Raw genomic sequence first — 27,302 nt, forward strand, 5'->3', positions numbered from 1 at the left:
ACTAAGACTCTGGGGCAATTCCTCCCAGACACACAGCTCTTTGGTCATCCCTGCTGCCTCCAAGGTGCAGAGGGACAATTGTGGGCCCCAGAAGACCTCACCCCAGGACGCCAACTTCTTCAGCCAGCATCTGGGAGTTGGGGGTGGGAGCAGTGGGCTCTCCCCCATTTCTCCGTCGAGATCACTGAGGCAGGGAGCAGGTGAGTCGGGGGCGGAGATACGCCGTGGCCGTGCAGTGTCTGCGTCAGCCGCCGCACCAGGAATAGCCCCCGCCCCCGCCGCCGCCCCGCAGCGGGTCTGCTCGCCCGCCGGGTGCCTGGCGGAGCCTTTACGCAGGAGCGAGAGAGCGTCTATTCCTGTCTGGCTGGTGGGAGGAGGCGGCGCAGGAGGGCGGGAGCTCACGGGTAACTCACAAACAGCCAGGGTGGGGGAGCTGGGGAGCCTGGGATGGGGGTCCAGACGGCACAGGGTTGAAGGGCCGGGGAACCGCCTGCGCTGGGCTATTGAAGCGAAGGGGACTCCTGTGTCGCCTTCTCTCTTCCCCTCCCAGCTTTTATAAGTCCCTCTACCAAGCCTGCCCCCTGCTGGAATTGGCCCTGGAAGGCGATTCAAATTCCCTTTCCAGGCTTTACTAGCTGTTTGACCACAGGGAAATCACAGAACCTCTCTGAGCCTGGGGTTCCTTCTCTCTGTCACAGGGGGAGCAACAGTGCCTTCTCCCAGGGTCGCTGGAGGATGAATGTAGAGTGCACAGCACAGCATCCTTACTTACTAGGAGGGGGCTCCAGCTAGGCCTAGGCTGAGGATAGACATAGGAGACAGGAGATGGTTCTCCAGGCATGACTGTTCAGAGCTGTGGTGTGGCTGTGAGACTGAGAAGTACCCAAACTCTGTCGAGCTAGAACAGAAGGTCTGTGCAACTCTTTGGGCTGTGTGTGGGGCTGAACAGTGGAGAAGTAAGATGGTGCTGGGGTGGGGGATGGGGGGGACTGGCGGCCCCACCATGCCAGCCAGGTAACTGCAGTGAATGTCAGACAGGCTCCATGGGGGTCAGGGCACTGGGAGCAGGATTCCCCATTTCTGCCCCAGAGACTGAAAGGCTTTGGGCCAGTCTCCTCCCCTACGTCTGTGCCCCCCAGCCTCAGCTTCCTTTTCTGCCTGCCGGGACCCCTACCCCTAATGTGCTCATGTGATGCACTCCCAACAGTGGAGAAGGGGCGAGCATGTGGGGTGGTGTCAGCATTGATGGTTATTCTAATCAAACTAGCTTAGTGTTTAAGGGCATCTGGCTTCAAGGAGATGGAAGGGGGTGTACAGTGGAAGGAGGTGAGGTCCCAAGGGTCGTAGCCCACTCTGCAGGCTTTGCCAAGACACCTCCACCAGCCGAATCTCTGTATCTGCAAGTCAAGGGGGATGTGGATCTGAGGACAGGTCCCATTCCCTGGGCCTATCTGAGTATGTGCCTCAACTCAGGATCCCCTGGACCCTTGGGGAGCCGAGTACGGAGGCTCTGCGTTGCCCTCTGCTGGTCTCTGGGTGCAGTGCCCGCGGCCAGAGCTGGCCAGAGCGGCCTGCTGCCCTCTGCTGGACAGGAAGCCAGGCTGGGCGGGGACCCAAGCTGCAAAAGAGGGCGCAAGACCACGCTTGGGGTAGAGCCGCGGGGCTGGCGCACCTTCTTCGGCGTCCCCCGGAGCTTCCCTCTCTACCTGCCTCGCTCCAAGGCCGCCAGGATGTGGGCCCTCCAGGGATTCGCAGACAATTCCGAGAAGAGGGGACAAGGCGCTTGACCGCGGCTCCAGGCCTCACCCTTCCCACGCCGTCCTCCAAACAACCCTGGTCGGTGGGGAGCCTTGCCGGTTCACGTGCGTGTGTCGGTCCACATGGCAGTGTGCAATGACCCCAGTTAACACGTGTGAACACACGCGCTCACATGTACACGCAAGTGGCCACACGCGAGGGTGGGCACACAGCCCCAGGGAGGACCGCGGACCGGACTCCCCTAGGCCGCGCTGGCCTGGGACTCGGAGGAGCGAGGTCGTGTGCGGGGCTGGAGCTCGGAGGCGCCGGCCCCGGAGCAAGGCTGGCACGCCCCTAGCCCGCGCCCCTTTGTCAGTTTCGCTGCCCCATCCGTGCAGGGCGGTGGTTGGGGCGTTCCTCCCTCTCCGCCCCCTTCGCTGAAAGGAGCCGAGTCCTCCACCTTACTTCCCCCCGCCCCCCACCACCTCGGTTTTGCGGCCGCGCCTTCTCCTCCCCCGCCCGGCTCCCGCCGCTAGCTCGCTCGCTCTCTCGCTCCCTCCCTCCTCCCTCCCTGGCTCGCTCCTCGCGCTCCCTCCCCGCGCCGCGGCAGAGCGCGGAGCCCGGGCGGGAGCCGGCGCGGGAGCCGGAGCGGGCGGCCGGCCGGCGACAGCACAGGCGGCGGCGGCGGGTCCCGGTTCCGGCCCCGGCCCCGGAGCGCGCGGAGTCCCCACCCGCGCCGCTCCGGCTCCTCTCCCGACGCGGGGCTCCGAGCAGCATGCGCGGCCGCTGCCCGCCGGCCTCAGCCCTGGCCCCGGCCCCGCTGCGGAGCGCGCCCGGCCTCGACCCCGGCCCCAGTGGCAGAGGCGGCGGCGGCGGCGGCTCCAGGCTGGCCCGGGGCGCAGAACGAGGCTCGTAGAGCCCGCGTCGCTAGTCCTGAGCGCACCCGCCCCTCCGCCCGCCGGGGCCCCGGCCTCCCACCTCCCCACTCCCCGGCCCTTGCCCCGGCTCCGGCCCCGGCTTGGCTCCTGCCCGCGTGGGGCAGACAGACGGACGGCTAGCCCCGCCAGGGCGCGCGGACTGCCGGGCGGAGGTGTCGGACAAGGAGGAGGAGACGAAGGAGGGGGCTGGGCAGGGGCTGGGCAGGGGCTGGGGCCCTGGCGGGGGAGACATGCGATTGGTGACCGAGCGGAGCGGACGGACAGCGCGCCCGAAATGCAGGTGAGCCCGGCGGCCGCGGCCCAGCCCCGAGTGGGCAGCCCCACGGCGAGCGCCCCTGGGGGCCGCCGTCGGCCCGGGCTGTGCCCACCTAGGGGCTATGGGGCACCCCAGCGTCACCCAGACCCGCTTTGGGTGTCACAGATCTGATCGCCCCCCCGCCAAGCCTCAGAAATGAAGATTTCTTCTTTCCCGTCCCTCCCACCCAACAAATTCCAGGTTGTCTAGCTGGGACCCCCGGAGCTGGGGAGGGGTCACAATCCTGCTCGTCCTCTGTCCCACCTCCCATTCTGAGCATTGGTCACCTCTCTCCATAGACCCCAGACACCCCCAGGCACCCCCAAGCCGGTGGATGCAGGTCAGGGACCAGGTTTCTCCACAGGCACGGGGCTGGGCGCCACCTGACTCCCTTAACAAGGGGCGGCCCCTTTCCAGCTCCTGCCCAGTGAGGGGGAGGAAAGGGGAAATAGGGGCTAGGAGAGTGGAGGAGAGGGAATTGGGGTGGAGGAGGACCCAGGAACCATTGGGGGGCCTCCCCTTTGTCTTCAACCCTGGCTTCTCACTTCCCCCTGCCCCACTTTTCATTCTGAAGCAGAGCTGGTGGGAGGTAGGAACCGGCTGAGAAGAAGGGGTCTCCTTCTCGGCCCCCCACCTCTGCAAGGTGGGCTGTGGGCTTCCTGCTCCCCCAGGCACCTCCAGGTGGATCCCACTTTGAGGAGGGGTGGGGCCAGGCCCAGTGGGCAGTCCCCTCCTGTCTCTTGCCCTGGGTCCCAGCCCAGCTCCATCCAGCTCCTCTTTGTTCTCAGAGGTCCTGGGGTCAGGCTGGGGGAGTTGGGGCATCTGGGAGGATGGCAACAGCTCTGCCCTGGTGGGGTGGGAGTGCAGGAAGCCCTGAGGTGGGGGCAGCACCATCTGGGCAAGCCCCTTTCCTGCCAGCCCAGCCCTCCTCCGTCCTCCTCTGCTCGGCTTGGGCAGCTGGAGGGTGCGCAGCCCAACCTGGCCCACGGCTCGGGCTCCAGCTCTGGCTCTGGCTCAGCCCTGCTGCTCGTTATGCCAATGGCTTCAGCACCGGTGCCTCCCATGCCCAGGGAGCAATGAGCCGGGGCATTGAGGCGGCAGAGAGCCTGGGGCTTCCGCACATCCAGCAAGGAGTGCTGTGAGGGAAGGGAGGGTCGGCTGCTCCCAGACCCTTTGTCCTTGTGTGGGCCAGGGGGGGCTCAGAGTCGTCACACCTCTGGGAAGATGCCAGCACCTGGTCTGCTGGGCCAGCTTGCCTGCCCTTCCTGCTTTCTCCCCATGGCCTGAGGCAGGAGACAGGGGATTAGGTGGCAGAAGGGAGAGGCCAAGAACTCCTTGGAACCCAGATAGGGGCTCCTGGCAGCACCCAGCTGCCCCTCCTGGAGGGAGGCTTAGCAAAGGCGAGGGCGGGCCCCCTGTGGTATTCTCGTTGTCTCTGCCCCTTCTCCCACTCCCTGCCAGTTTATGTGTGAGACGGGCCTTGGGTAGGGCTTGGTCAAGGCTGCAGTGCTCCCCAGTGCCTGGAGTTAGAGTGGGTCCTGAATCCAAGGGGCCAGGTTTGGGGGGATGGGTGGATGCTCAAGACTAAGGTATCATGGCTTGTGGGCTGAGGGCATTGTAGAGACCACTTTACCCCTTGCAGTAGTCTTCTTCCTAGGGATCAGTTCCCCTATCCCCTGCCCTGGAGCACCCATTTTTCCTATACTAGATATTATTTTCTAAAACCCAGAATTCCAGGGGGATATCAAAAAGAAAAGAAAAAAAAGTCTTGTGAGGGTTGGTCAGCATAAAGCCAGACAGGATCCCTGGTACCAGAGATGGCTCATCTGGTACTGCTCTCCACGTGCCACCAAAGCAAATGGTGAGAGGATCATGATTGGGTACGGAAGGTGGGAGAAATGCATGCCTGCTGAGAGATGAAGCAGTGCAGTGGTTTGCACAGCGTCCCATGGAGGCATGAGGCAGTGTGTCAGGTGGAGGGTTGAGGAAGTGGGTCCTGTGGGACTAGGGAAGGGCCAGGGAGGGGAGGCTGTAGGTGGTGGTGGTTTCAGAGTGAGAGCCTTGGTTTTGCTGGCTGGGGTCTCTTGGCCTAGCTGTAAGAAGACCTACCCAGAAGGTCTTCTCTTCTCCTGGCCCCTCCTCTAGGAAGCCTCCCTGACTGCTCCACGTCACTAACCCTCCTCTTCCACGCACCTACGGTGCCTGGTTTGCACCTAATATTGTACCAGCCAATTCATTCATGCATTTATTCTACACATCCTGGCCGAGCTGCCTGCTCTGCTCTGGGCTAGGCCCTCCCATGGCCCCCATGGATTGCCTTGAACACCCGGGGCAATCCTGGACCCATCCCCTGGGCTCCCCTGCCTGGCCTTGGGGATAGGAAATATGCTGGGAGACACCAGGGAGCATCTGATTCTAGTAGCAAAAACTACCTACGTGGAAGGAACACAGTGTCTTCAGCCTGTAATGGATGGACAGAGGTAGGTGGTGTCAAGGATGCCCCAGGCAGGGGTTGGGGAGAGCCAAGGCAGGGTATTCAGTAGCACACACTGGTATTCAGAGAAGGATGGAATTTGCTCCTGGGGGCTGCGGCAGTCAGGGGTCCTCCAGGAAGAGAGAGAGACTGGGTATCTCTTGAGGCAGTAAAAGATTTGGCAGAGACACAGAAAGCAGGATTCCAGAATCAGGGACGGTTTTTTTGTAGAAAGACAGTGGGAAGGCAAGTTCATTTCCAAATGCATTTGAGGGATGCTGACCTTCATTTATGTGTTGAATGAATGAATATCCTTGGGCTCTGTGGACCCAGTAGAGCTGTTCTGACAGCAGTCCCCTCCTCCTGTGTTCAGTTCCTTTAGTGTCATTTTATAGTGAGGTTGTTGAGTGTGGTACCTGGAGCCAGATGCCTGGGTTCAAATCTCAGCTCCACACTGCCTAGCTCTGTGACTGTGGGCAAGTAACTTAATCTTTTGGACCTCAGTCTCCTTATCCGTAAAGTAAGGATAACAGAGGGCCATTATGAAGACTAAGTGTGTTCATGTATGCAAGGCACTTAGAACAGTGCCTGGTACACAGTAAACTCTCCAGAACTGCTAGCTACTCATAGTTTGTATCAGTGATGTGCTCTCAATCTTAGCCTTGTAGGTGGTACAGAGATTTGATTTTATAGCTGAGAAAACTGAGAGCCAGAGAGTTAGAACAACTTGCCCAAAGACCCCAGCTTACAAGCACGGGGCTCAGTCTAGAATGCCTTCTTCCTGAGTTCTGGTCTACGACTCTTGCTCACCGGTCCAGGCATGGCCTGTTAATTAATTAATGTAGTTAGTATTACTACGACTACTAATATAATGAACACCATGACCCTACTCCCTAACCTGAACACTAGCACTTTAATAACGATATGCTTCTTCCCATGTGTTTCTTCTCACCCCATCCCTTGGCAGCCACTACCCTAAATTATCTATTTAGTATTCCCTTGCCTTTTAAAAATCACATTTTAATATAGAGAAATTGTTCAGTTTTAGTTAGTTTTGAACTTTATAAAAGGAACATGAAACTGTGCAGTCCTCTGGAATTTGCCTTTTTTCTTCAACAACGTATGCCTAAGTTTCATCTATATTGTTACAAATAATGATAAATGTAGTTCATTCATTTTCACTGATGCATAATGTTCTGTTGTGTGAACAAAAACAGTGTATTTATTCTTCTATTAATGGGAATGTGAGTTGTTTCCCTTTTTACTCTTACAAACAGTGCTGCGGTGAACTTTCTTGTCCCTTCCCCTAAGACAACAGGCAGAGCGTCTCTGGGGCACACAGCTAGGAGCGGAATTGCCGTAGGTCATATTCATATTCAACTTTACTAGGAAATGTGCTACAGTGTTTTCCAAATTGGTTGGACCGTTTATGCTTCCCCCAGCAGGAGATGAGTATCCCCATTATTCCCCACCCGCACCTACACTCGGTATGCTCAGACATCTTGACTTTTAATGATTGAATGAGTGTAAAATGATCTTATATTATGGCCTTGATTTGCATATCCAAAATTCACAGTTTCTGGTGTATGAAATGGAGGTTGAGATAGGCAGCAGCAGCCAGTGTGTAATGGGTGCTCACTAAGCAATCATTCCCTTTGCACCTCAGTTTCCTCAGGTGTTGAGGTGCTGCTGTATAAACCCTGGGCAAGTGGGTCAGGGATAGGCAAGAGCAGTCAGGGAGTTCTCCCCAATGAAGTGGGAATGAAGGAGGAGCAAGGAGAGCTTAAGTCCCTGCACACTTAGAGCCAAAGGAATCCTAGTGGCTCTGTGTTCACCCACAGGATGGGCAGGGGTGGTCCTAGCTTGGGAGGTAGAAGGAGACTTTGCTTCATTATTTTAATAATGCACAGGCCCCGATAAACCCCTGGCACCTGGTGTGGGGCTTGGCCTTGGTGAGTGCTAAGAGTTTGGTGACCTGGGGAATGAACAATGATGAACATATATATGTTCACTCCTCCTTCTTTCCCACCTCCTTGGGGAGTTGTCCCTGATTTCCCTTCCCACTGAGCAAGTGAGGGATGGCTGAGCAAGGTGGCTCCTGGGCATTTGCAAGGCCCTCAAGCCCCTGCCTACCCTCAGGGGCTGAGAAACCTGGTGCTGGCAAGCTAATCTGGAGCTGCTCCCTCTGCCAGCCTGGTGCACCAACAATTGATTCTACACCGCTTTTCCCGCCCGGGCCTGGGCCCCTGGAGCTGGTTAGAGATGAGCGACAGGGCTGGCGGAATAATTATGCCTATTTCATGTGACACCCAAATTGATTGCCTCCAGGGTGACATTACCAGGGCATTGTTCCTTGTCTCCAACCTCTTATTACGTGTTATTAGGGTGTGTGGTGTGTGTGTGTTTTTCTATTTTTTCCCATTTCAGGGAATTAATCTCTCTCTGCCACCTCCTCTGCTTCCCTCTGCAGAGAACCAGCTCGTGGCTCCAGGAGGGGGTGGGGGCCCGGCCAGCATGCTTCCTCTGTCTGGCCCAGCACAGGGTTGCAGATGCAGTTGGGGGGCTGGCTATGTCAACTCCCTTTACTGGGGTGCAAGATGGGGGTATCTCAGAGCTAAGAGGGGCCGCTGAGGTGTGGACCCACCAGAGGAGTCTTCCTGCAGTGTCCCTGATCCACGGTCTCTGCTTGCATACCTCTCATGACAGCCTGCTCACTCATTATCTACCAAGGTACATCTTCTATCCTGAGCCGTCTGATCTTCCATTTGATTTCTCGTACTGAACTGAATAGGCCTCCTCTATGACTCCGCACATGGGTCTTTGGTTCTACCCTGTGAGCGTGCACTGGGCCCTTTATACCCTCTGCCTTGGGACACACCTTAGAGATTTGCAGAGGTGCCAGGGCCGTCCCAAGTTTGGGCTTCTCGTGAATGCACAGTCAGGTGATGGCATCAGTTGTTCCTGAGCAGAACACACCACCTGTATGTGTCTGACCAGAGGGGTTCATCACCTCTTGATACTGAGCTTAGTATACATACCAGGTTGGAAAAAATGGGCTTTGGCAAGAGGTTGGCCAAGATTCAGTTGAGCAGAGAGGGCTTTGACAGTGCCAAGAGAAGGGCAAGTGTTTTTATTTATAGTTTGCCTGTCCATGGTATAAATAACTCACTAGACCTTGGTTTGTGATGTACTGGGGGCTTGTTTTTAAGTCTTCTCCCTCTTCTGAGGCAGAAATAATGCAAACCTTCACCTGTCCCTGACCTGGCTGCAGCATGAATGGAGAGGCTATGTTATCCTTGCATGATGTTGGGGAGAGAAGGTGGCTGCCGTCAGGAGTCTGGGCTTCTTCCTAGGCCCTAACCCTGAGATGCTGTGGGACCTTGGACAAGTTGCTGATGCTCTTGGGCCTCCGTTTCCTCACCTGAGTGATGGTCTCTAGGGTTATCATGCCTCTGGAGTTAGACAAGCTCAGTGACCTTTGGCAGGTGAATTAATGGCTTGGAGCCTCAGTTTCCTCATCAGTAAAATGGGGCTAATGGTACTTCCCTCACAGGGTATGTGGCGAGGGTTGGTGGGGTCATTCTGCAAAACATTTAGTTTATGTGCTCCATATAAATTTCTCTTCCCTTCCTTCTCCTTGAATTCTCTGCCCCCAGCCCTATGAGAGCCGTATAGAAGCTGCCATTCCCTTTTCTAAATGAGGAGTTTAGGGCCCCGAGGCATAAAGCCACTTGCCCACGATCATGCAGCTCAGCAGCCCTTGAACTTGAATCAGAGAGAGGCAGTATATAAGAGTGGTCAGGACAACCTGTGGTCTAACTGCCTCAGGACTAATTCCAGCTCTGCTACTTATGGCTGTGTGATTTGGGCCAAGTTGCATCACCTCTCTATGCCCCAGTTATCTAATCTTTAAGATGAGGATAATAGTACCAACCTAATAGGATTGTTGTGAAGATTAAACAAGTTCATGTTTGAGTTCATATCATGCTAGCTTTGTGACCTTGAGCAAGTTTCAGAACCTCTTTGTGACCTTGAGCAAATTACAGAACCTCCTTGTGCGTCTGTCTTTTCCATCTGCACAATGGGAACAATAACAGGACCTACCTCAACAGGTTGTGGTGAGGTTAAATTAATTTTTATATGTAAAGTACTTAGAATAATGCCGGCACACCAAAAAAGTCCTCTGTTAGGGTTTTTCCAATCATCATCATCATCATCATCATCATCATCATAGGTCTCTGGCCTTCAAATCCCACATTAGATCCACCACTTCCCCTCAGCTCCCCCATCTTCACCCTAGATTTCTGAGGCTGTGACCTCTCCCCTCTCCCAAGCCCAAGGCTTGTGACCCTCCCAGGTGGGGACTGGCTGTTTTTCAGGCCTCCAAAGTCTGAAATGGGCCAGCCTGAGCTGTTCCCAAGGTAGAGGAGCCTGAGGGCTGGAGCAACTGGGAGAGGGCCCTGGGCGCCCCAGAAAGAGGGGGGCTGAGGGGAGATGAAGCAGGCATGTCTGCTAGACACCTCCCAAGGGGCCCCTGGCCTGGGCGATGGATGGGGCCAGAGTCCTTCGGGGGCGTCTTCCTGTCCCCGAGGGCCTGGGTTGGCATCTCAAACCTGGAGAGAGATGGGAAGGGAGGTATGGGGGTGCAAGACCATCACTTTCCTTGAGACCTGTCAGGTCACCACATGGGTGCTTGTGTACCCCTCCTCAATTCTGGGACAGCACCAGTCCAGCTAGGATTGCTGTCTGCTCAGGCAGGCCTACAGCAGACAACAAGGAAGCTTCCCAGAACCAGTGGTTCCCTCCTGCCTCCCCCAGGCCGGCTCCTAGCTTCCCCACTGGCCTCTCACCTCAGAACAACCGTGTGGAAGGGCAGGCAGGGTCCAGAGTGGTCCAGGACTCACCCACCCACGTTCACACAGCAGGGTAGGGTGCCCTGGCCAGAGCCCAGTGCCCTTTGCCCACTCAGAAGTAGCCTTCTCTAGGCCTTGCCCCACGCTTGCTCCTCCGCAACGAATCAGCAGCTCCTAGAGGGCAAAGCCTATACATAGAAGCCTTTAAACACTAAGATGCTTTGCCAATTAAATTTCATAACTTATCCCACAAATGGCCTGGGGCTGCGAACTGGCTGGAAGGCTGTCAGCTCCTGAGATCAGCTGTGCTCAGTGGGGTAGGCAGTGGGGTGGGCAGGGGCGTCCCTCCCTTAGGTGCAGGGGGCACGGGTGCTTGCCCAGGGCCACACAGGGGCAGCTGCCCTAGCAAACAGGCAGGCAGCCACACTGCGCCCAGTCAGCACCCTCCAGCCCGGCCATGGCTGAGAGGCCAGGTGAGCACCTTTGGGAGAGGACTGAGTTTCCAAGTGCACCTAAGAGATGGGGCTGATGGCAGTGGCCGGGGGTGAGGGTGGGTGCAGGGAGCGGCAGTGGCAGGAGGAGGGACATACACCCACATAGGCCACACATGGCTGCCTGCTCACAAACATCACACACAGACACCCCGGGGGCCCAGCAACTCTTTGCTAGAACCAAGAGCAAGAGGAAAATAAAGAATTATACACAACAAAGGACATGACCTCAATTTTCTTTCAGGTTGATTTTTCTCTCCCCGTTGGGGGCGGATTTAGGAGGAGAAGGGAGAGGGAGAGGGCAGGCAAAGGCAGGCAGACCAGCCCAGGAGGAGGCAGACGGACAGACGGACGCGGCCCAGCTGCCTGCCTGCGGGCCACAGTCGGTCTGGATTTCTCCTGCCAGAGCTCAACCTGGTGCTAACCCCTCCTCCCAGGGTTTCCTTTGCCCCCATACCCCCTCCCCGTGTGCCAGGGGGCAGCCCCTGCCCTTCCCCAGGCTCTCAGCATAGCCCTGCTGGATTAGACTGGCCAGGGAAGACCAAGTTTCCCCCATTAGCAGCTCACACCTTAAGCCATTATCAGCCATTCACGCCTCAGCAGGGATTAGCCCGGGAAAGCCAGAATGGTGGATCTTTAAAAGGAGTCCAGGGACCCGGGTCAGGATTGGGGTACAAGAGAAGCAATTAGGAGCCCCTGGATGCTTTCAAATGTTCCCGGACACGAGTCACCTCCACCCTGCACACCTTTGCCCGCACCGTTCTCTTGGCTAAAATGGCGCCTCTCCCGCCCCTGACTTGGCCGGTGGAAATGTATCTGTAGTTCAGCCTGAGCCCACATGACACCTCCTCCTCCTCCTTGAAGCCTCTGTAAAGAGCTTAGACCTGGAGTCAAGAGCTGTTCCGGGCAGCTGTCCCAGCAGCTGTGTGTCGGGGCTCTCTGCCCCTTGAAGCTGGGCCTGGCGGTGCTGAGCCATAGCAGCCTCAGCCCTGTACGGGGGGCTCTCAGTCTGGGGGCCACAGAAGGAGAGGCAGCAGAGGCTCTAACAGAGGGAGGAAGGGAGAGAGGTAAACACACCAGCAGTGCTTGGCAGACGCCACCCGAGATCCAGAGGGACCCCCAGGAGGTGATCCCTTCTTCCTGGGGACTTGCAAAGAGCGGCTTGGGGTAGAAGGCCCTTGAGCTGGATTCTGAAGGCTGAGTGGGGGATCTCCAGGCATGGGGCAGGTGGTCGACCATCGCTGTGGGAGAAAGGCCCCGGGATGGAGTGAACATCGGGGCTTTCTAGACAGGCCTCACTCCACCCCCGCATTACCCTACTTTCAGCCATGTGGCCACAGCTGCCTCTGAACAGGTACTCTTTATTTTTTTTATTTTTTTATTTTTTTATTTTTTTTTGCGGTACGAGGGCCCCTCACTGATGTGGCCTCTCCCGTTGAGAAGCACAGGCTCCAGACGCGCAGGCTCAGCGGCCATGGCTCACGGGCCCAGCCGCTCCGTGGCATGTGGGATCTTCCCAGACCGGGGCACGAACCCGTGTCCCCCTTATTGGCAGGCAGACTCCCAACCACTGCGCCACCGGGGAAGCCCTTAACAGGTACTCTTATCACGAACGTGCTTTATCATTTCATGGAATGGATCCAGCTGCTCTGTGCCCTGGAGCTGAAGGCAGAGAAGGGACTTCAGACAGGCAGGAACCTGGGGACAGGGCAAGTCATGAAGAATCTAGACCTTACCTTGCCTCCAGTCTTTGGTGACACAGCATATGTCCCTTCACCTTTCCGAGTAATCGACCCACCTCAAGGGGTGGTGGCGGGAACAGGATGTGCTAACAGGCCCAGGGCTTTCGACAATCAGTAGGAAAGGGTAGTAGAGTTGGGCGGGGCCCAAGGCAGGCTCTCTGAAGCCCTCAGTCCCCCACCCCAAGTCTGCCCTCCCTCCTCCCTCCTTCCTGCTGCAGGCTCAGTCTTAGGAATGTAGGGTGTCAGGACAAGATGAGATCGTGCATAACAGCCTCATTTCCCAGTGAAGAAGCAGCCTGTCACAGTTGCCCCAGGTCACACAGCCAGGCTGAGAAACCAGGGGGCCCCGGGCCCCGGGGATGGCAGTGGGCACCTCCATGCCAGGGATCTCATGCCTGTGTGTACTGGGGATCCCTGCGGTCCCTGAGGAACACTGAGTGGGAACACCATGAAATATTGATACTGTAAACCAAAAATAACTGAACCTTCCATCCTGTGCTGCAGCCGACCCCAGATTAGGTGATATTCTAGCATAGACAGTGGCGGCAGGCAAAGGAGAATGCTACGGTGGGGAAACACGGGAAAAAGTCAGTGTGGTCAACATACCAGTTTCTGACAGTTGGGGAAAAGCTTTTGTCATGTAGGGGGCAAGTTACCTACATGCAGCTACCTAAGGACTAGTGCCTTCCCTTAGCCCTGGGGGCCTTACCCTAGCACTGCCGCGACACACCTGCCCCTCCTTTGGCTCTGAATTGGCCTGTGTGTCTGAAAGAAGTCCTGCTCCACTTGTGGTAGCTCTTGGGGCAGGCAGCCTGACCAGGAGCAACGGAGCTCTGCTGTTTCCTAGTTTTGTAGCCTAGGCCTAAAGGCAAAGGAATTTCCTTTTGGAAGCCTCAGCTTTTCTCATCTGTAAAATGGGTAGGAAATATCTCTGAATGCTGGGTGAGGGTTTCTAAGACAGTGTATATAAAGCCTAAAACCTGGCCTGTAGCAAGTGGTCTGAAGATGCTAGTCCCAGCTCTTCCCTAAGTGCAGGCATCTGACCAGCTTGTATGGGCCAGGCTGGCTGCGTGGTAGAGGCACGCCTCTGCCCCCAGGGGCCTCCAGATGCTGCCTTAGGAGATAGAATGACCCCTGACCTCCCTTAGGGTTCTCCAAGTCCACCCATGGATGATCCCATGCCCCTTCTGTCTCCACCAGTTATGCTCTTCAACCCTGAGCCCCGAGGGACAGCCCCAATGTGAGGCCCCAACTGGGGATGCCAACCTCAGATCCTTCCAGTCCCAGTAAAACTGCAGTTTGGGGCCTGAGCCCTTACTCGTCTTCATTCCTTAAGCAGGTTTGAGGATGCTGACTTTCTAGCTGGGGAAGATCCAGTTTCTGCGTGTGTTCCCTCAGGGACCCTGGAATCAGCCCCTCCCTGCACAGCGTGGGGAAAGGGCAGAGAGGGCAGGCGTCCTTGGGCACACAGTGGAGTGGCTGGTGTGGGGAGCAAGTGAGCCAGGCTGTATCTGCCTGAGTGAGGGTGTGATGGTGGCAGGTGGCCCTCTGCAGTGCAGGTCTGATGGCTCGGCTGCTCCCACCACTCTGGGGTTGGGAGGACGCAGGCTGCTGTCGGCTCTGTGTGCTGTGGCCCGGGCACGGCTCTCCTCTGCCTGCCCACCTGCCAGCCTTCGATGTTCATTTCCTTTGTATTTATTGGTCCAATTTTTAAAGTCTTGCCCTTGTGGGAAGCCCTTCAGGGGGCAAGGATCCAAAATAAAACACTGATTAAAATGCATAAAACACTTCTCCTTGGCCACTGCAGGAATAACCAGCAGGATTAATGGTGCCAGGAGGGTGGGAGCAGCACGTCGCTCACTCAGCAGTTTTGGTGACCCCGTCAGACACGACCCTACCAGTATCCCTAGATGACAGGGACCCCGTGGGGGTGTTAGACCTGGAGACCAGGCCCAGTGTGCTGAACCAGCTTGGGAAGCCATGTTAGCCCCTCTAGGCCTCAGTTTCCCCATCTTTCAGGACAGTCACATGTAACAGGCAATTCGGAGGATGTGCCCTTCTGGAGCTATCCTGGTCCCGTGGAGTATGGCCCATTGCTCTGGGGGTCTAACTGCCAGGCCTGCCACACAGGGCAATGCCGACCAGCTTTTCTGTCAACATATTTGAATCCACCAGGTCTCTCTTTGCTCAGTGGGCCTGCTCCAGGGTCAGCTTCATCAGAGTGACTTCAGCCCCTGCAAAAACTCTCTCATGCACACACACTTCCTTTCAAAGAACATTCAGTTGAGTCTTTTCCGTGCCACACCTTGGTCTGAGGCTGCAGACACACCATCTGCCCTTAGGCACCTCAGTCTCTAGCAGGTGAGAGAAATGTACCCATGGGAGTTTGACCCAGGATTAAATATACGACACAGGAGAGGCGCCAAATGCTGAGGCTTTGGAGCACATTTCCCTCTTTGCTCAGGTCACTAGGAAGCTCTCACCTTTAATCATTATATAGGATTTTGTGACCTTCTTTCTTGACTGGCTTGCCTTCTTTAGCTTTATCTCCTTATCATCTTGTAACATAATCTTTCTGGCCATTGGCTCAAATCATTTTTAGAATGAAAATTGCCATACATCAGTTACATAATGTCATTACTAATAAATCTAAGGTACTTCAGAGTTGTGGGCAAGAGATCTTTTCTGACTGAGTAGATCAGGGGTGGCCTCATGGAGGAGATGGCCTTTGGGATGGATGGTCACAAAGGTTGCTGGGGCAGTGAGGCTGGGAGAGATCTCCAAAATGAGATGGTTTAGAGCCAGGAATGTGCAGGACAAGGCTGGGATACCTGGGTGTTTTCCCTGGGGGGAATGGTGGGAGAAGAGGTAGATGGGTAGGTTGAGACAAGGGGGTGGAGTCTTCGTATGCCAGATTCTTGTCTGTATGAGGGTCTTACCGACATCTCAAGGTAGCCTGTGCACTCGCTATCCCCCCTCTCATTCCTTAGCACCCTCTCCATCAGCCTACCCCATGCCCCAGCGCAGTGGTGAGCTGGGTGCTAAAAGTCCTATTTACCTCTCCCAGTCCCCAAGCTCATACCCACGCCAGCCCCAGCTGCCGTCCCAATTACTTATTGATTGCCTGTCAGGATGTTTGCTTTTCTGGTGGGTCACTGGAGCATGTGTGACTTGTGGGAAATGGCCTGATGAGGGTGGGGTGGGGGAGGCCAAACCACAGAAAACTCTGGAGAGAGGATGAGAGGGGCTGAGGGGAAGGGGGGGTGGTGGTGGACAGAACCCTTGGGAATAACAAAACCTTGCAGATTCTATAACATGTCAGTGACACCAGGTGACACTCTCTAGTTAATCAGTCACTTAGTCGATCAACAACCAGGGAGTGCCTGTCAGTCCTGGGAGACCACTGGAGCATTGTCATTGAAATCCGACAGACCAGAGCCTTGGTCCCAAATCCACTTCCTCAACTGTCTGGGTGTCCTTGGGCAGCCACAAGCTCTCCAAGCCCCAGTTGCCATAAGGGTTGAAGTGCAGATGATGAGACCTATGGCTTTGGAAGTGGAGGCTGTGTGCAGGTGTGGGGAGGAGCTTGAAGGGGTGGGAGAAGGGCCTGAGCTGGGGCAGAGAGATGGGACCTTCCCAGCTTGGGCATCCCCTTCCTACAGTGAGGCCCCCTCAGGGCCATGAGTGTGGGCTATGTGGATGGCAGCAGAGCCCCAAGGGTGCCAGGCTGGGTGGGATGGATCTTCACCCCCACTAGCAGTAGAAGGGCTTCACCTCGGCCCCCAGAGACCATCTGGTCCAGCCTCTGGAGTTTGAAGGAGTCCAGACTAGTCCTCCCAGCCCCCTAAGTACCCTGCTGGGCCAGTTTCCCATAGGGTGGAACAGAGATAGAGGAGGGAAGAGCAGTCTAGCAGAAGTGGGAGCAAGTGGCCTCTGAACGCACGCTAGGAGAGAGTAATCAGGGGGTGAGCTCCTGCACACCCCTGGCTCACACCCCCTGCAGCCTGTACTCAGGCTGGACCCCTATCCCGGCACCATCTCCCTTGTCATCACCACCCAAATCCTGCACGTTCCTCAGGGCCCAGCTGTAACAAGCCTCATGTCCCCAGTGCCCCAGCGTGGACCCGCACCTCCAGGGCTGCCTGCGCCGTCCTGGGCTGTGGGTGTCTGACTGCTCCTCCATTGGACCAGCAGCAGCACAGAACCCTGGTACTAGGAGAAGGGTGATTGGAAGCCGGAGAGACAGACAGACAGATGAAGCCTGGGGGGAGTCTTTGAAGGGGAGTACACTTCCAACTGGGGATCAGAAAAAGCTTCTCAGAGCAATGGCCTTAAAGATGGGGTTTCAACACACCGGGGGAAGGGACATTCCAGGAGGAAAGAATAGCAGGAGCCTGAGCTCAGGAGCCTGGGTGGGTCACCATGGGGACCCAGAGGAAGGGTAGAGTTGGAAAGATTCCCCAGGGAGGCACTATGGCTGGGTCCTGGCTTTCTGGAAAGGGGGTACCCTCCACTGATCCAGAAACCCCACTGGGGAGCAGTTTCACAAACACTGGTGGGAACCACTGGGTATGCTGGTTGCCCAAGATTCTTGGGCTTCAAGCTCAGCACAGTTTTGATGGGGAGGGAGCCGTGGTGTCTGTGCCTGGGGATGCTCAGGCTGGAGTTCTGAGAGGGTGGGCCCCAGCAGCCTCAGAAGCCCTTGCCTGGCAAGCTGGGGCCCAGACGTGCTCCTCTGCTGGCTATTCCTAGAGGCCTCAGCCTTTGAGCCCCTTTGATTCCCTCTGTGAGCCCTGAGGGCAGCTCAACAGGTCTCGCTTTACCCCTGATGAACACCAGAGGAAGCTGAGGCTCAGGGTGCCAGGTGGGGTGTGAGGTGCATGCCTGGAGTTGCATTGTCTGTAAAATGTAAAATGGAAAGGAGGTGGATGCAGTCTAGGGTGCCAACGCCAGGCTCATCTGAAGTGACCCTGCCCCTTCCATGAACCCCCTGGACCCCAGGGATGCTGGAGGGTCCTTCAGGAGGGCTCTGGGTAGGGTAAGGGGCAAGGAGGAAGCAGCATGGGGTGGCAGGAGGCCCTCTGGCCTGGGCATCTGGACCTCACTGTGGGTTCCCAGGCAGGTGTCATATGCCCCTCTGGACCCCTGCCTCTCTCTGTGTGTCAGGGACATCCTGACAGGGCAGGAGGGCAGAGGGCACAGAGGGCTCTGGGCGGGGGTCCAGCAGACACTGCCCTCTAACCGCCCCCTCTGTCCTGTGCTTGCTCCTGGCCACAGGTGAGCGAGAGGATGCTGGCGGGGGGCGTGCGGAGCATGCCCAGCCCCCTCCTGGCCTGCTGGCAGCCCATCCTCCTGCTGGTGCTGGGCTCGGTGCTGTCAGGCTCGGCCACAGGCTGCCCGCCCCGCTGCGAGTGCTCCGCCCAGGACCGCGCGGTGCTCTGCCACCGCAAGCGCTTTGTGGCGGTGCCTGAGGGCATCCCCACCGAGACCCGCCTGCTGGACCTGGGCAAGAACCGCATCAAAACGCTCAACCAGGACGAGTTTGCCAGCTTCCCGCACCTGGAGGAGCTGGAGCTCAATGAGAACATCGTGAGCGCCGTGGAGCCTGGTGCCTTCAACAACCTCTTCAACCTCCGGACGCTGGGGCTCCGCAGCAACCGCCTGAAGCTCATCCCCCTGGGCGTCTTCACCGGCCTCAGTAACCTGACCAAGCTGGACATCAGCGAGAACAAGATCGTCATCCTGCTGGACTACATGTTCCAGGACCTGTACAACCTCAAGTCACTGGAAGTCGGCGACAACGACCTCGTCTACATCTCCCACCGAGCCTTCAGCGGCCTCAACAGCCTGGAGCAGCTGACACTGGAGAAATGCAATCTGACCTCCATCCCCACCGAGGCGCTGTCCCACCTGCACGGTCTCATCGTCCTGCGGCTCCGGCACCTCAACATCAATGCCATCCGGGACTATTCCTTCAAGAGGTTGTACCGGCTCAAGGTCTTGGAGATCTCTCACTGGCCCTACTTGGACACCATGACTCCCAACTGTCTCTACGGCCTCAACCTGACGTCCCTGTCTATCACACACTGCAACCTGACTGCTGTGCCCTACCTGGCGGTGCGCCACCTGGTCTATCTCCGCTTCCTCAACCTCTCCTACAACCCCATCAGCACCATTGAGGGCTCCATGTTGCATGAGCTGCTAAGGCTGCAGGAGATCCAGCTGGTGGGTGGGCAGCTGGCCGTGGTGGAGCCCTATGCCTTCCGCGGCCTCAACTACCTGCGCGTGCTCAACGTCTCCGGCAACCAGCTGACCACACTGGAGGAGTCGGCCTTCCACTCGGTGGGTAACCTGGAGACACTCATCCTGGACTCCAACCCGCTGGCCTGCGACTGCCGGCTCCTGTGGGTGTTCCGGCGCCGCTGGCGGCTCAACTTCAACCGGCAGCAGCCCACGTGTGCCACGCCCGAGTTCGTCCAGGGCAAGGAGTTCAAGGACTTCCCTGATGTGCTCCTGCCCAACTACTTCACCTGCCGCCGTGCCCGCATCCGGGACCGCAAGGCCCAGCAGGTGTTTGTGGATGAGGGCCACACAGTGCAGTTCGTGTGCCGGGCGGATGGTGACCCGCCGCCCGCCATCCTCTGGCTCTCGCCCCGCAAGCACCTGGTCTCGGCCAAGAGCAACGGGCGGCTCACGGTCTTCCCCGATGGCACGCTGGAGGTGCGCTACGCCCAGGTGCAGGACAACGGCACTTACCTGTGCATCGCAGCCAACGCGGGCGGCAACGATTCCATGCCGGCCCACCTGCACGTGCGCAGCTACTCGCCCGACTGGCCCCATCAGCCCAACAAGACCTTCGCCTTCATCTCCAACCAGCCGGGCGAGGGAGAGGCCAACAGCACCCGCGCCACCGTGCCTTTCCCCTTCGACATCAAGACCCTCATCATCGCCACCACCATGGGCTTCATCTCTTTCTTGGGCGTCGTCCTCTTCTGTCTGGTGCTGCTGTTTCTCTGGAGCCGGGGCAAGGGCAACACCAAGCACAACATCGAGATTGAGTATGTGCCCCGCAAGTCGGACGCAGGCATCAGCTCCGCCGACGCACCTCGCAAGTTCAATATGAAGATGATATGAGGCCGGGGCGGGGGGCGGGGACCCTGGGATGTGCCGGGCAGGGGAAGGGACCTGGCCGCCATCCGCTCCCTCTCCAGTCCTTCCCACCTCCTCCCAGCCCCTCCAACACACACTCTTTTTCTCCCTCCCATGCCGTCCCCTGCTGCCCCCGCTGGCCCTCACCGCCTGCCCTCTTTCTACCAGGACCTCAGAAGTCCAGGCCTGGGGACCCCAGCTGCACAGGGGCACACGTTGACAGACTGGAGTCGGAAGCTGACACGGCACAGTCAATAATTCAATAAAAAGGTTACGAACTTCCTCTGTAACTTGGGTTTCAGTAATTATGGATTTTTATGAAAACTTGAAATAATAAAAAGAGAAAAAAAACTATTTCCTATAGCTAGTCGGAATGCAAACTTTTGACGTCCTGATTGCTCCAGGGCCCTCTTCCAACTCAGTTTCTTGTTTTTCTCTTCCTCCTCTTCCTCCTTTCTCTTGTCTTCCCCTGTGGGGAGGGATCACTCAGGAAAACAGGGAAGGAGGTTCCAGCCCCACTTGCCTGCCCACCCGTCCAGGGCAGTCGCCAGGAGCAGGTTGGGTGGTGGGTCTGGGCCCAGCTCTGGGCCGGCTGTTTGCAGAGAGCGGGTGGAGGGGACTGGGCTGCCCAATGGGGGTGAGGGCCTGTCTGCTGAGCTGCCAGGCAGCACTACTGCCAGGGGGCGGGGCCTGGCTTGGGTGTGGCTGAGACTCTGAACAGGGGCTGGGGTCCTCCTGGAGGACAGCACAGTCAGTGGAGAGAGCCAGGAGCCGAGGCCCAACTCTGGTCCCAGCTTTGCTGCTGACTTGCTGTGTGGCCTCAAACAGGTCATTGACCCTCTCTGGGCCTCAGTCTCCACATCTGTATAAATGGAAACGCTACTCCCCGCCCTGCCTACCTCACAGGGCTGTTGTGAGGACTTGATGAGATGATGTATGTGAAACACTTTGTAACCTGTAAAGCGCTGTGCACATGTGTGGGTGACTGTTCTCATTATGGTCATTATTATCTCACTGTGGGGGGCATGCCAGGGGAGGGCCGCCTCCAGGGACTTCCAGAGGCTTCTCCCAGGACAGCTGCCTGGCGGTGACCACAAGCATTGCCTGGATGGCCAGGGCTCTAGACCCCCCGAGGAGTCCCGAGGCCCATGAGCATCATCGCTTCCACCACCTCTGGTGTGGGGTCCCTCCAGGGAGAAGCCCCTTGCAGCTTTGACCTGGACCTACCCAGGGATTGGGAACACCAGATCTCTCCAAGCCTTCTTTCCATAAGCATTTATCAAGTGCCTACTCTATGCCACTTCCCATGTAGAGTCCCCAGTCTTTGGGGCTAGGAAGGCAGTTCTGGGGCTGCCCTTAGGACTGTCCAGACCCAGGTCACCAACCCAGTCATGCCCTGTCTTGGGTTTGGGATTGGGAGCCACCTGCATGTGAGCTGACCAGGAGAGTCAGAGGTGGCCCTGTTCATTCTCACCAAACCTACATGCTCCAAACTCAACCCTGGAAAGGGGTGCTCTGAGTGATGATAGAAGTGTGATGAGCCAGACAGGTCAGCTTGTAACTTTTCCAGGATCCATGGGCTCTAGAATCTGGGGCGGTAGCTCAGCCAGCAGACCATGTGCTCACCCCTCATCTCTGTCGGACAGGGAGGGGCAGCCAGGAAAGCTTGGCTTCACCCCTCCAAGTTTCCTCTTTCTACTCGGGGACTCCTTGGATTCAGCCCCACAGTGGGCCCAGGGTGACCCTGCTGCCCATTAACCCTCAGGCTAGGGGAGAATCCAGCAATGCAGGAACCCATGGGTACTGACTTAGCTGAACTTGGGAGTGGGGGGATGCAATAGGGAAGTCAGCCCTCAGCAGCAAAAAACTTCCAGAATGAAGCTCCTCCAATCAGGGCTCCTCCTGGGGCTCACATCCCCCCCACCCAAGCTGGCATGAACTGGGTAGCTGCGTGCCTAGCAACTTCTAAACAAAGCCTCTGGTGGGATGGCAGGGTGAGCAGAGTCTGGCATGGAGTTGGCACTCATTCATTCATTCACTCATTCATTTGTTCAGTTTACAGATGTACCCAGGAGCCTGCTCTGCTCCAGGCAGTCTGTGTACACTTGCCCACGTCTCCCAACCACCACCCCAGACTGTGCCTGGTTCTGGGGAAGCCTCAAGCCCTCTGAACTGTGGTTTTATCCTGGGAAGAAACAGGATCCTCTCCCCACAGGATCCTAGAGTTTTGATGTGGAAAATGTTGCAGGTCCCGGGGTCGGGGGGCAGCCTAGACTAGTGATGATAAGACCCTGAGGTTTGAGGTCAGGTCTGAGTTTCAGGTCCTGTTCTAGCACTTACTAGCTGTTTGGGACTGTTTCTTTCTTTCTTCTTTTTTTTTTTTTTGCGGTACGCAGGCCTCTCACTGTCGTGGCCTCTCCCGTTGTGGAGCACAGGCTCCGGACACGCAGGCCCAGCGGCCATGGCTCACGGGCCCAGCCGCTCCGCGGCATGTGGGATCCTCCCGGACCGGGGCACGAACCCGCGTCCCCTGCATCGGCAGGCGGACTGTCTACCACTGTGCCACCAGGGAAACCCGGGACTGTTTCTTAACCCCTCTGAGCCTCGGTCTTCTCATCTGTAACATAAAGATGATCTTAAGACTTTTGTCCATTAGGAGGTTAAATGAGGGAGCATAGGTATATTTGTTGATTGATGTAGTGCCTGGCACTCAGTAAACCCTCCACCAGTGGTGGTGGTGATGATTACTGTTGGGTCCAGCTGTGACGCAGAGCCAGGAGCAGAGAGGGTGGTAGCTTAGCCAATGTCATGCAGCTTCTAAGTGACAGGACCAGGGCCTGGAAATTCCAGAGCCGCAGACTTCTAAGCCTGGCTCAGGGCTTCCCAGGGCCAGGCCTGGGGACCCCCATCTGGCAGGAGACAACTTTGGGGACCTCAAGGGCAGGGAGAGGAGTCCTTGGACATGGGGGTGGCTTGTATGCAACAAGAGGCCGGTGGTATCGCATGAGGCTTCAAGAACTCGACAGGCCTGCCCACCTCCAGAGAGAGACCAGAGCATAGGCTCTCCATCGCCACAGCCCTGGATGCCCTGGTGGGCACCGACCTCACGCAGAAGGCAGCCCACGGGATTATTACTTAACCCATCTGGGAAGCCGGGATCCCTCGGGCTTCACAAGGTTCTGGTAAGAGCAGGGCCAATATCTTCCCGGCTACTGGGAGGGAACAGGACCCCTGAGGAAATTCAGTACAGAAGAAAATTGTGAGGTTGTTTTCAGTTGGGGGAGAGAGCCAGTTCACGAGGATGTGGGCACCCCGGGTCCCGGGGCTGGGTTGGCCCAAGCCAAAGAGCCTGGGCCCCAGGAAAAGCCCAAGCTGGGAGCTAGGCAGCTTGGGTTTTAATGCTGCCCCTTCCTAACTGTCGGACCTTCGTCTATAGAAGAGGGTAATGAACTCAACTGCTAAGAATCCTGGCAGATTTAAGGGGGAATAGCGTGGAAAGTCAGACTGGAGAGGTTACTTTCTCCATGGCCTGACAGCCTCCGAGAGAGAAAGAGAAGGCACAGATGCCACTCACCACATGACCCCAGTCTGCCTCAGACCCAATGGGGTTGTGGAGTCAGGGTGTCCTGCCACATCAAGCCCTATAGGGAGCTGGCTTCTCTGCTCACCTTTCAGCCTGGGTCCAAGCTACTGGGGAAAAGGCAAGATACTGAATCCTGAGAGTTTAGCCTGCTTTCCAGAAGACCAAGACCAGAGGCAGCCTCCAGGCCTGTTCCTTCAGGATACAGCATACCTTAAAGAGAAAGGGTGATAAGACTGGGAGCCTACCCTTGGACAAGCAAGTGGACTGGGCCAAGGATAGCATCCAGCAGGGTAAGTACTAGAGGAAACAGAAAACACCATGACCCCCCCGGCTTACCTGTCAGAAGCGTGAATCTGAAGCTCAGAGAGGGGAAGTAACCTGCCTAGAGTCACACAGCAGAGCGGTGGATGGGGCATGGACTTTGGAGTTAGGCAGACCCTGGTTCAAACACCATCTCAGGTGTGGCACCTGTTTGGTATACAACAGTGACCACTGTTATTATCATGACATCATTATGGACAAGCAGAGAAGTGGTGGTTGAACTCAGGAACTGCGTGGGGAACATAATGGGGAATCCCAAAGAGCTGGAACTCCAGTGGGGTTGGGGTAGAAACCAAACCTGGCCATACCCTCTGGTTTGCCACGAAAGGCCTTGGGGCTGTGTGGGTTGGATGGCAGCAGACTCTAGGCTATCACTCCTGACTGCCCAGGATGGAAAAAGAGTGGCCATGCCCTGGGGCCCTGGAGGACAAGGCCACAACCTGTGTGTGTTTCAGGGGATGGAGGTCACAGGGAGCAAAGGAGAGGGGGTCAGAGGAGCAGTGTAGACCCCTGGCAAGTATTAGGAGTCTTGAGGGACCTTGAGCCTTGCAGGGCCTGAAGTCAGGGTTCGTGAGGTATAAGGAGCAAGGTCAGAGCAGGCCAACTGGAGTTAAGTGACTTATTTGGGCCCTCACAGAACCTGGTTCCATGGTCTATCAGCTTTCCTGCTCGTCTCCCCAATTTGGTGTCCTTTGATGACAGGACAGCCTGCATAGGGCTGAAAGCCGTCCTCAGCTCCCATTCCAAAAGCCCAGCTTCAGCTGCCTTCATATTCTGCCTTGCTAGGATCTCTGATCTTTTCATTCATAGTCTCCAGAGGAAAAAAAATCTGATTGGCCACCTGTCAGCCAATGGATGTGCTGCCTCTGAGTCAGGTGCTCATCTCCTGTCCAAACAACTGATGCCAAGGAGCTCCACCCATCCAGGCCAAGTCTGGGTAAAGATGGTACAAAAAGGCTAAAGGACTGTATCAGTTATCTGTTGCTGCATGACAACCACCCCAAAACTTAGTGGTTTAAAACAACAGCAACCATTTATTGTTTGTTCATAATCTGGGCAGGCTTGATAAGGACCGCTCATCTCTGCTCTGCCTGGTGTTAGCTGGGGAGAACTGACTGGGGCTGAAAGATCCGGGGCCGCTTCTGGCTATGTCTGTCACCTGAGCTGGGGAGGCTGGAAGGGCTGGAGGACAGCAGGCTTCTCTCTTTCCACATGGTCTCTCCAGTAGGCTAGCTGGACTTCTTTATGGTAGCTCAGCGCTCCAAGAAGGGCGAAACGGAAGATGCCATGTCTCTTGAGGCCTAGGCCAGGAAGTCCCACAGCTTTACGTTTGCTGCCTTCTATTGGTGAAGGCAAGTCACAGGCCCACCTAGATTCAGGTGAGGGAGGTCAGACCCAGCTCTGGGTGGGAGGAGCTGCAAAGTCACATCGATGCGAGTGTCGATGCAGCCACTGTTGGAAGTCACCTTCCATAGGAACCTCCACAGGGCCTTTTTTCTTTCTGGAACCATTCATTTGTGAACAGGCCTCTACAGTTTACCCAGGAGTGGGGGACTTAGAGAGTGATGGTGACAGAGCTACAGATGATCTACAGGTGGTAAGTAAGAGCCAGGACTTGAGCCCAAGTTTGCTGCCCCTGGTGCAGTGTCCTTTCAAGCAGAAGCAGGAGGCAGGTGGCACCAGGGTTAATATATCAATAATAGTAACAGCTGTTGTTTATCAAGGGCTGTGCCAGGCACCAGGCCAGACACTTTACCCACATTCTCTTATTAAATCCTATCACAAGGATGTTCTCATGTGTTTCCTTTTGGATGAGAACACTGAGGCTCAGGGAGGAGAAGTGGTTGCCTGGGGCTCACCGCCAGGTAGGTGACGAAGGCAGGATCCGTACTCAGGGCACCAGTACTTCATGGCAAAAAAAACCACCAGACTGGTCTCTACTTTGAGCCACTCTAGGCTCAGGCTTCTCAGCTGTGGAGTGGGCATGGTCCCATCACCTCCTGCGGCCTCCTTCCTTTGTGGGATGGGAATGAGTCAGTGAAGGAGAGTGTGCTTTGGCACAGGTGGGTGAGTGCATGGGTGGGGGTCACAATCAAAGCTTCTGCTAATCAATTCTCCCCTACTGGCTCCCAGTCTACCTGGCATCTCTGTGGGGCCCTGAGATCAGAGCATGATATACACAAGGCCCAGCAGCCTGTTCTAAGGACCTGGCAATTTGGCCCTGGTACCTGCTAGGCAACTGGGGACTTTGGGGCAGGGGTCTGAGAACAGTGGCCATGTAACTAAGCTCTGGCTCTGACTGCCTGAGGGAACTGATTGCTTAACCTGTGAAGGGATTTACAGCCTCCCCATAAACCTATTATGGCTCATCCTATACCCCAGCGCAGGCCAGGTGATTTCTGTTGTCTGGGAAGGCTAGGCTGGGGACTTGGGGGCCACGGAGACTGAGGGATGCCCCAGTGTCTCAGCCCCAAACCCCTCCTCTCCCAGTTCCTTCACACCCCAACCCCCATGCCAATTCATGCCCTGGATGTGACCCCAGCAGGAACCAGAGCATGGCTGTCCCTGTACCCCCCACCAGCTCCACCCTGTCTCACACCCCCTCACTCCCAGCCTGGGCTGAGACACACCGCCATGGAGACAGCCAATCCTGGGGATGGAGCAACAGGATGTTTTGGAGGAACAGAGGAGGAGGAGGAAGCTGGAGGTAAAGCTGGAGGTGGAGGAAAGAGAAAGCCAGGCAGGTGAGAGGACTGCGGACCCTCCCAATGGTCCACCATTCCCAGGCCCCAGTGTCCAAAGCTGAGCCCAAAGCAGTGATCAGCATGACTGTCCCCCTGTTTTGATGATGAGAAACACGAGTCTCAGAGAGGCTGAGCCATTGTGCGAAGTTGCACAGCTAAGGTGTGGCACCTCAGAGCGCACACAATGCCCAGTGTGTGCTCCTGTTTTGCAGATGAGGAAACTGAGATTCAGAGAGGGGGAGTGACAGGTCCAAGGTCACAAAATGAATCAGTAGTAGCACTAGCTCTGACTCAGCTGAACTGGGACGTGGCAACAGTGAGGCAGCCACTGTAGCATCCAGAAAGCTTTCCCATAGGAAACCCAAGGTCAGGCTGGCCCCAGGGGGCATCCAGCCCCAGAGGAGGGGGGCAGCTGGGGGCCCTGACTTTGCTCTCCGACTAGCAGACATTTACGTAGCTCGTTAAAAAATATAGTGTCCTAAAGAGGAGAGACACAGGCGCAGTAAACCCTTGTCCCTTCCATTTCCTGTCAGCGCCAGAGCCTCTTTCAGGACACTCCAAGGGCACAGGGAGCAGCCCTGGGTGGGAAGGGGAGTTCGTCTGCCCCCCGGTAGCACAGAGCTGGGTCAGAGTGAGGCTGTCCGTGTGCCTGTCTCCTGGGCTCTGTCCAGCGCCGAGCACTGGGAGGGGAAGACACTTCTTTGTGTGACCTTGCACCGGTCCCTGAGCGTTTCTGGGCCGACCCTCCCAGGTGCCTGAGGGAGGACCAACTGGGTCTCCCTACTCCCTTCCAGCTTCAGGGTTCACCCCAGAACTCAGCGGGGTTCCTGTCTCACTTCCCTGCCCCCACACTGCTGCTGACGCAAAGTAGAGTTACAGCCTCTCTAGCACAATGACGTTTACTGCCCAGCCCTGGCCTGGGCCCATAAATCCCCCTCGCCATGCTCGATACCAACTGCTCAGTCACCTGGCACAG

General features: G+C 56.8%; 1 protein-coding gene across 3 annotated transcripts in view; it reads left to right on the top strand.

Moving 5' to 3' along the window:
- Positions 1-20,276, top strand: part of LINGO1 (leucine rich repeat and Ig domain containing 1) — a 205,792-nt gene extending 185,516 nt beyond the window's left edge. For 2 of the 3 annotated variants that reach the window (XM_082617744.1, XM_082617745.1), the window contains one exon: positions 17,807-20,276. In XM_082617744.1, the coding sequence (XP_082473870.1) occupies positions 17,819-19,663 (1,845 nt within the window). In that variant the 5' untranslated portion in view covers positions 17,807-17,818 and the 3' untranslated portion in view covers positions 19,664-20,276. Of the gene's footprint in view, positions 1-2,606; positions 2,956-17,806 lie in introns of those variants that run through there. The other variant, XM_082617743.1, reaches the window with a different exon arrangement.
- Positions 20,277-27,302: the final 7,026 nt, after the last annotated feature.

Source organism: Mesoplodon mirus (assembly GCF_964341445.2).
Source record: "Mesoplodon mirus genome assembly, chromosome: 4".
NCBI classification, from domain to species: domain Eukaryota; kingdom Metazoa; phylum Chordata; class Mammalia; order Artiodactyla; family Ziphiidae; genus Mesoplodon; species Mesoplodon mirus.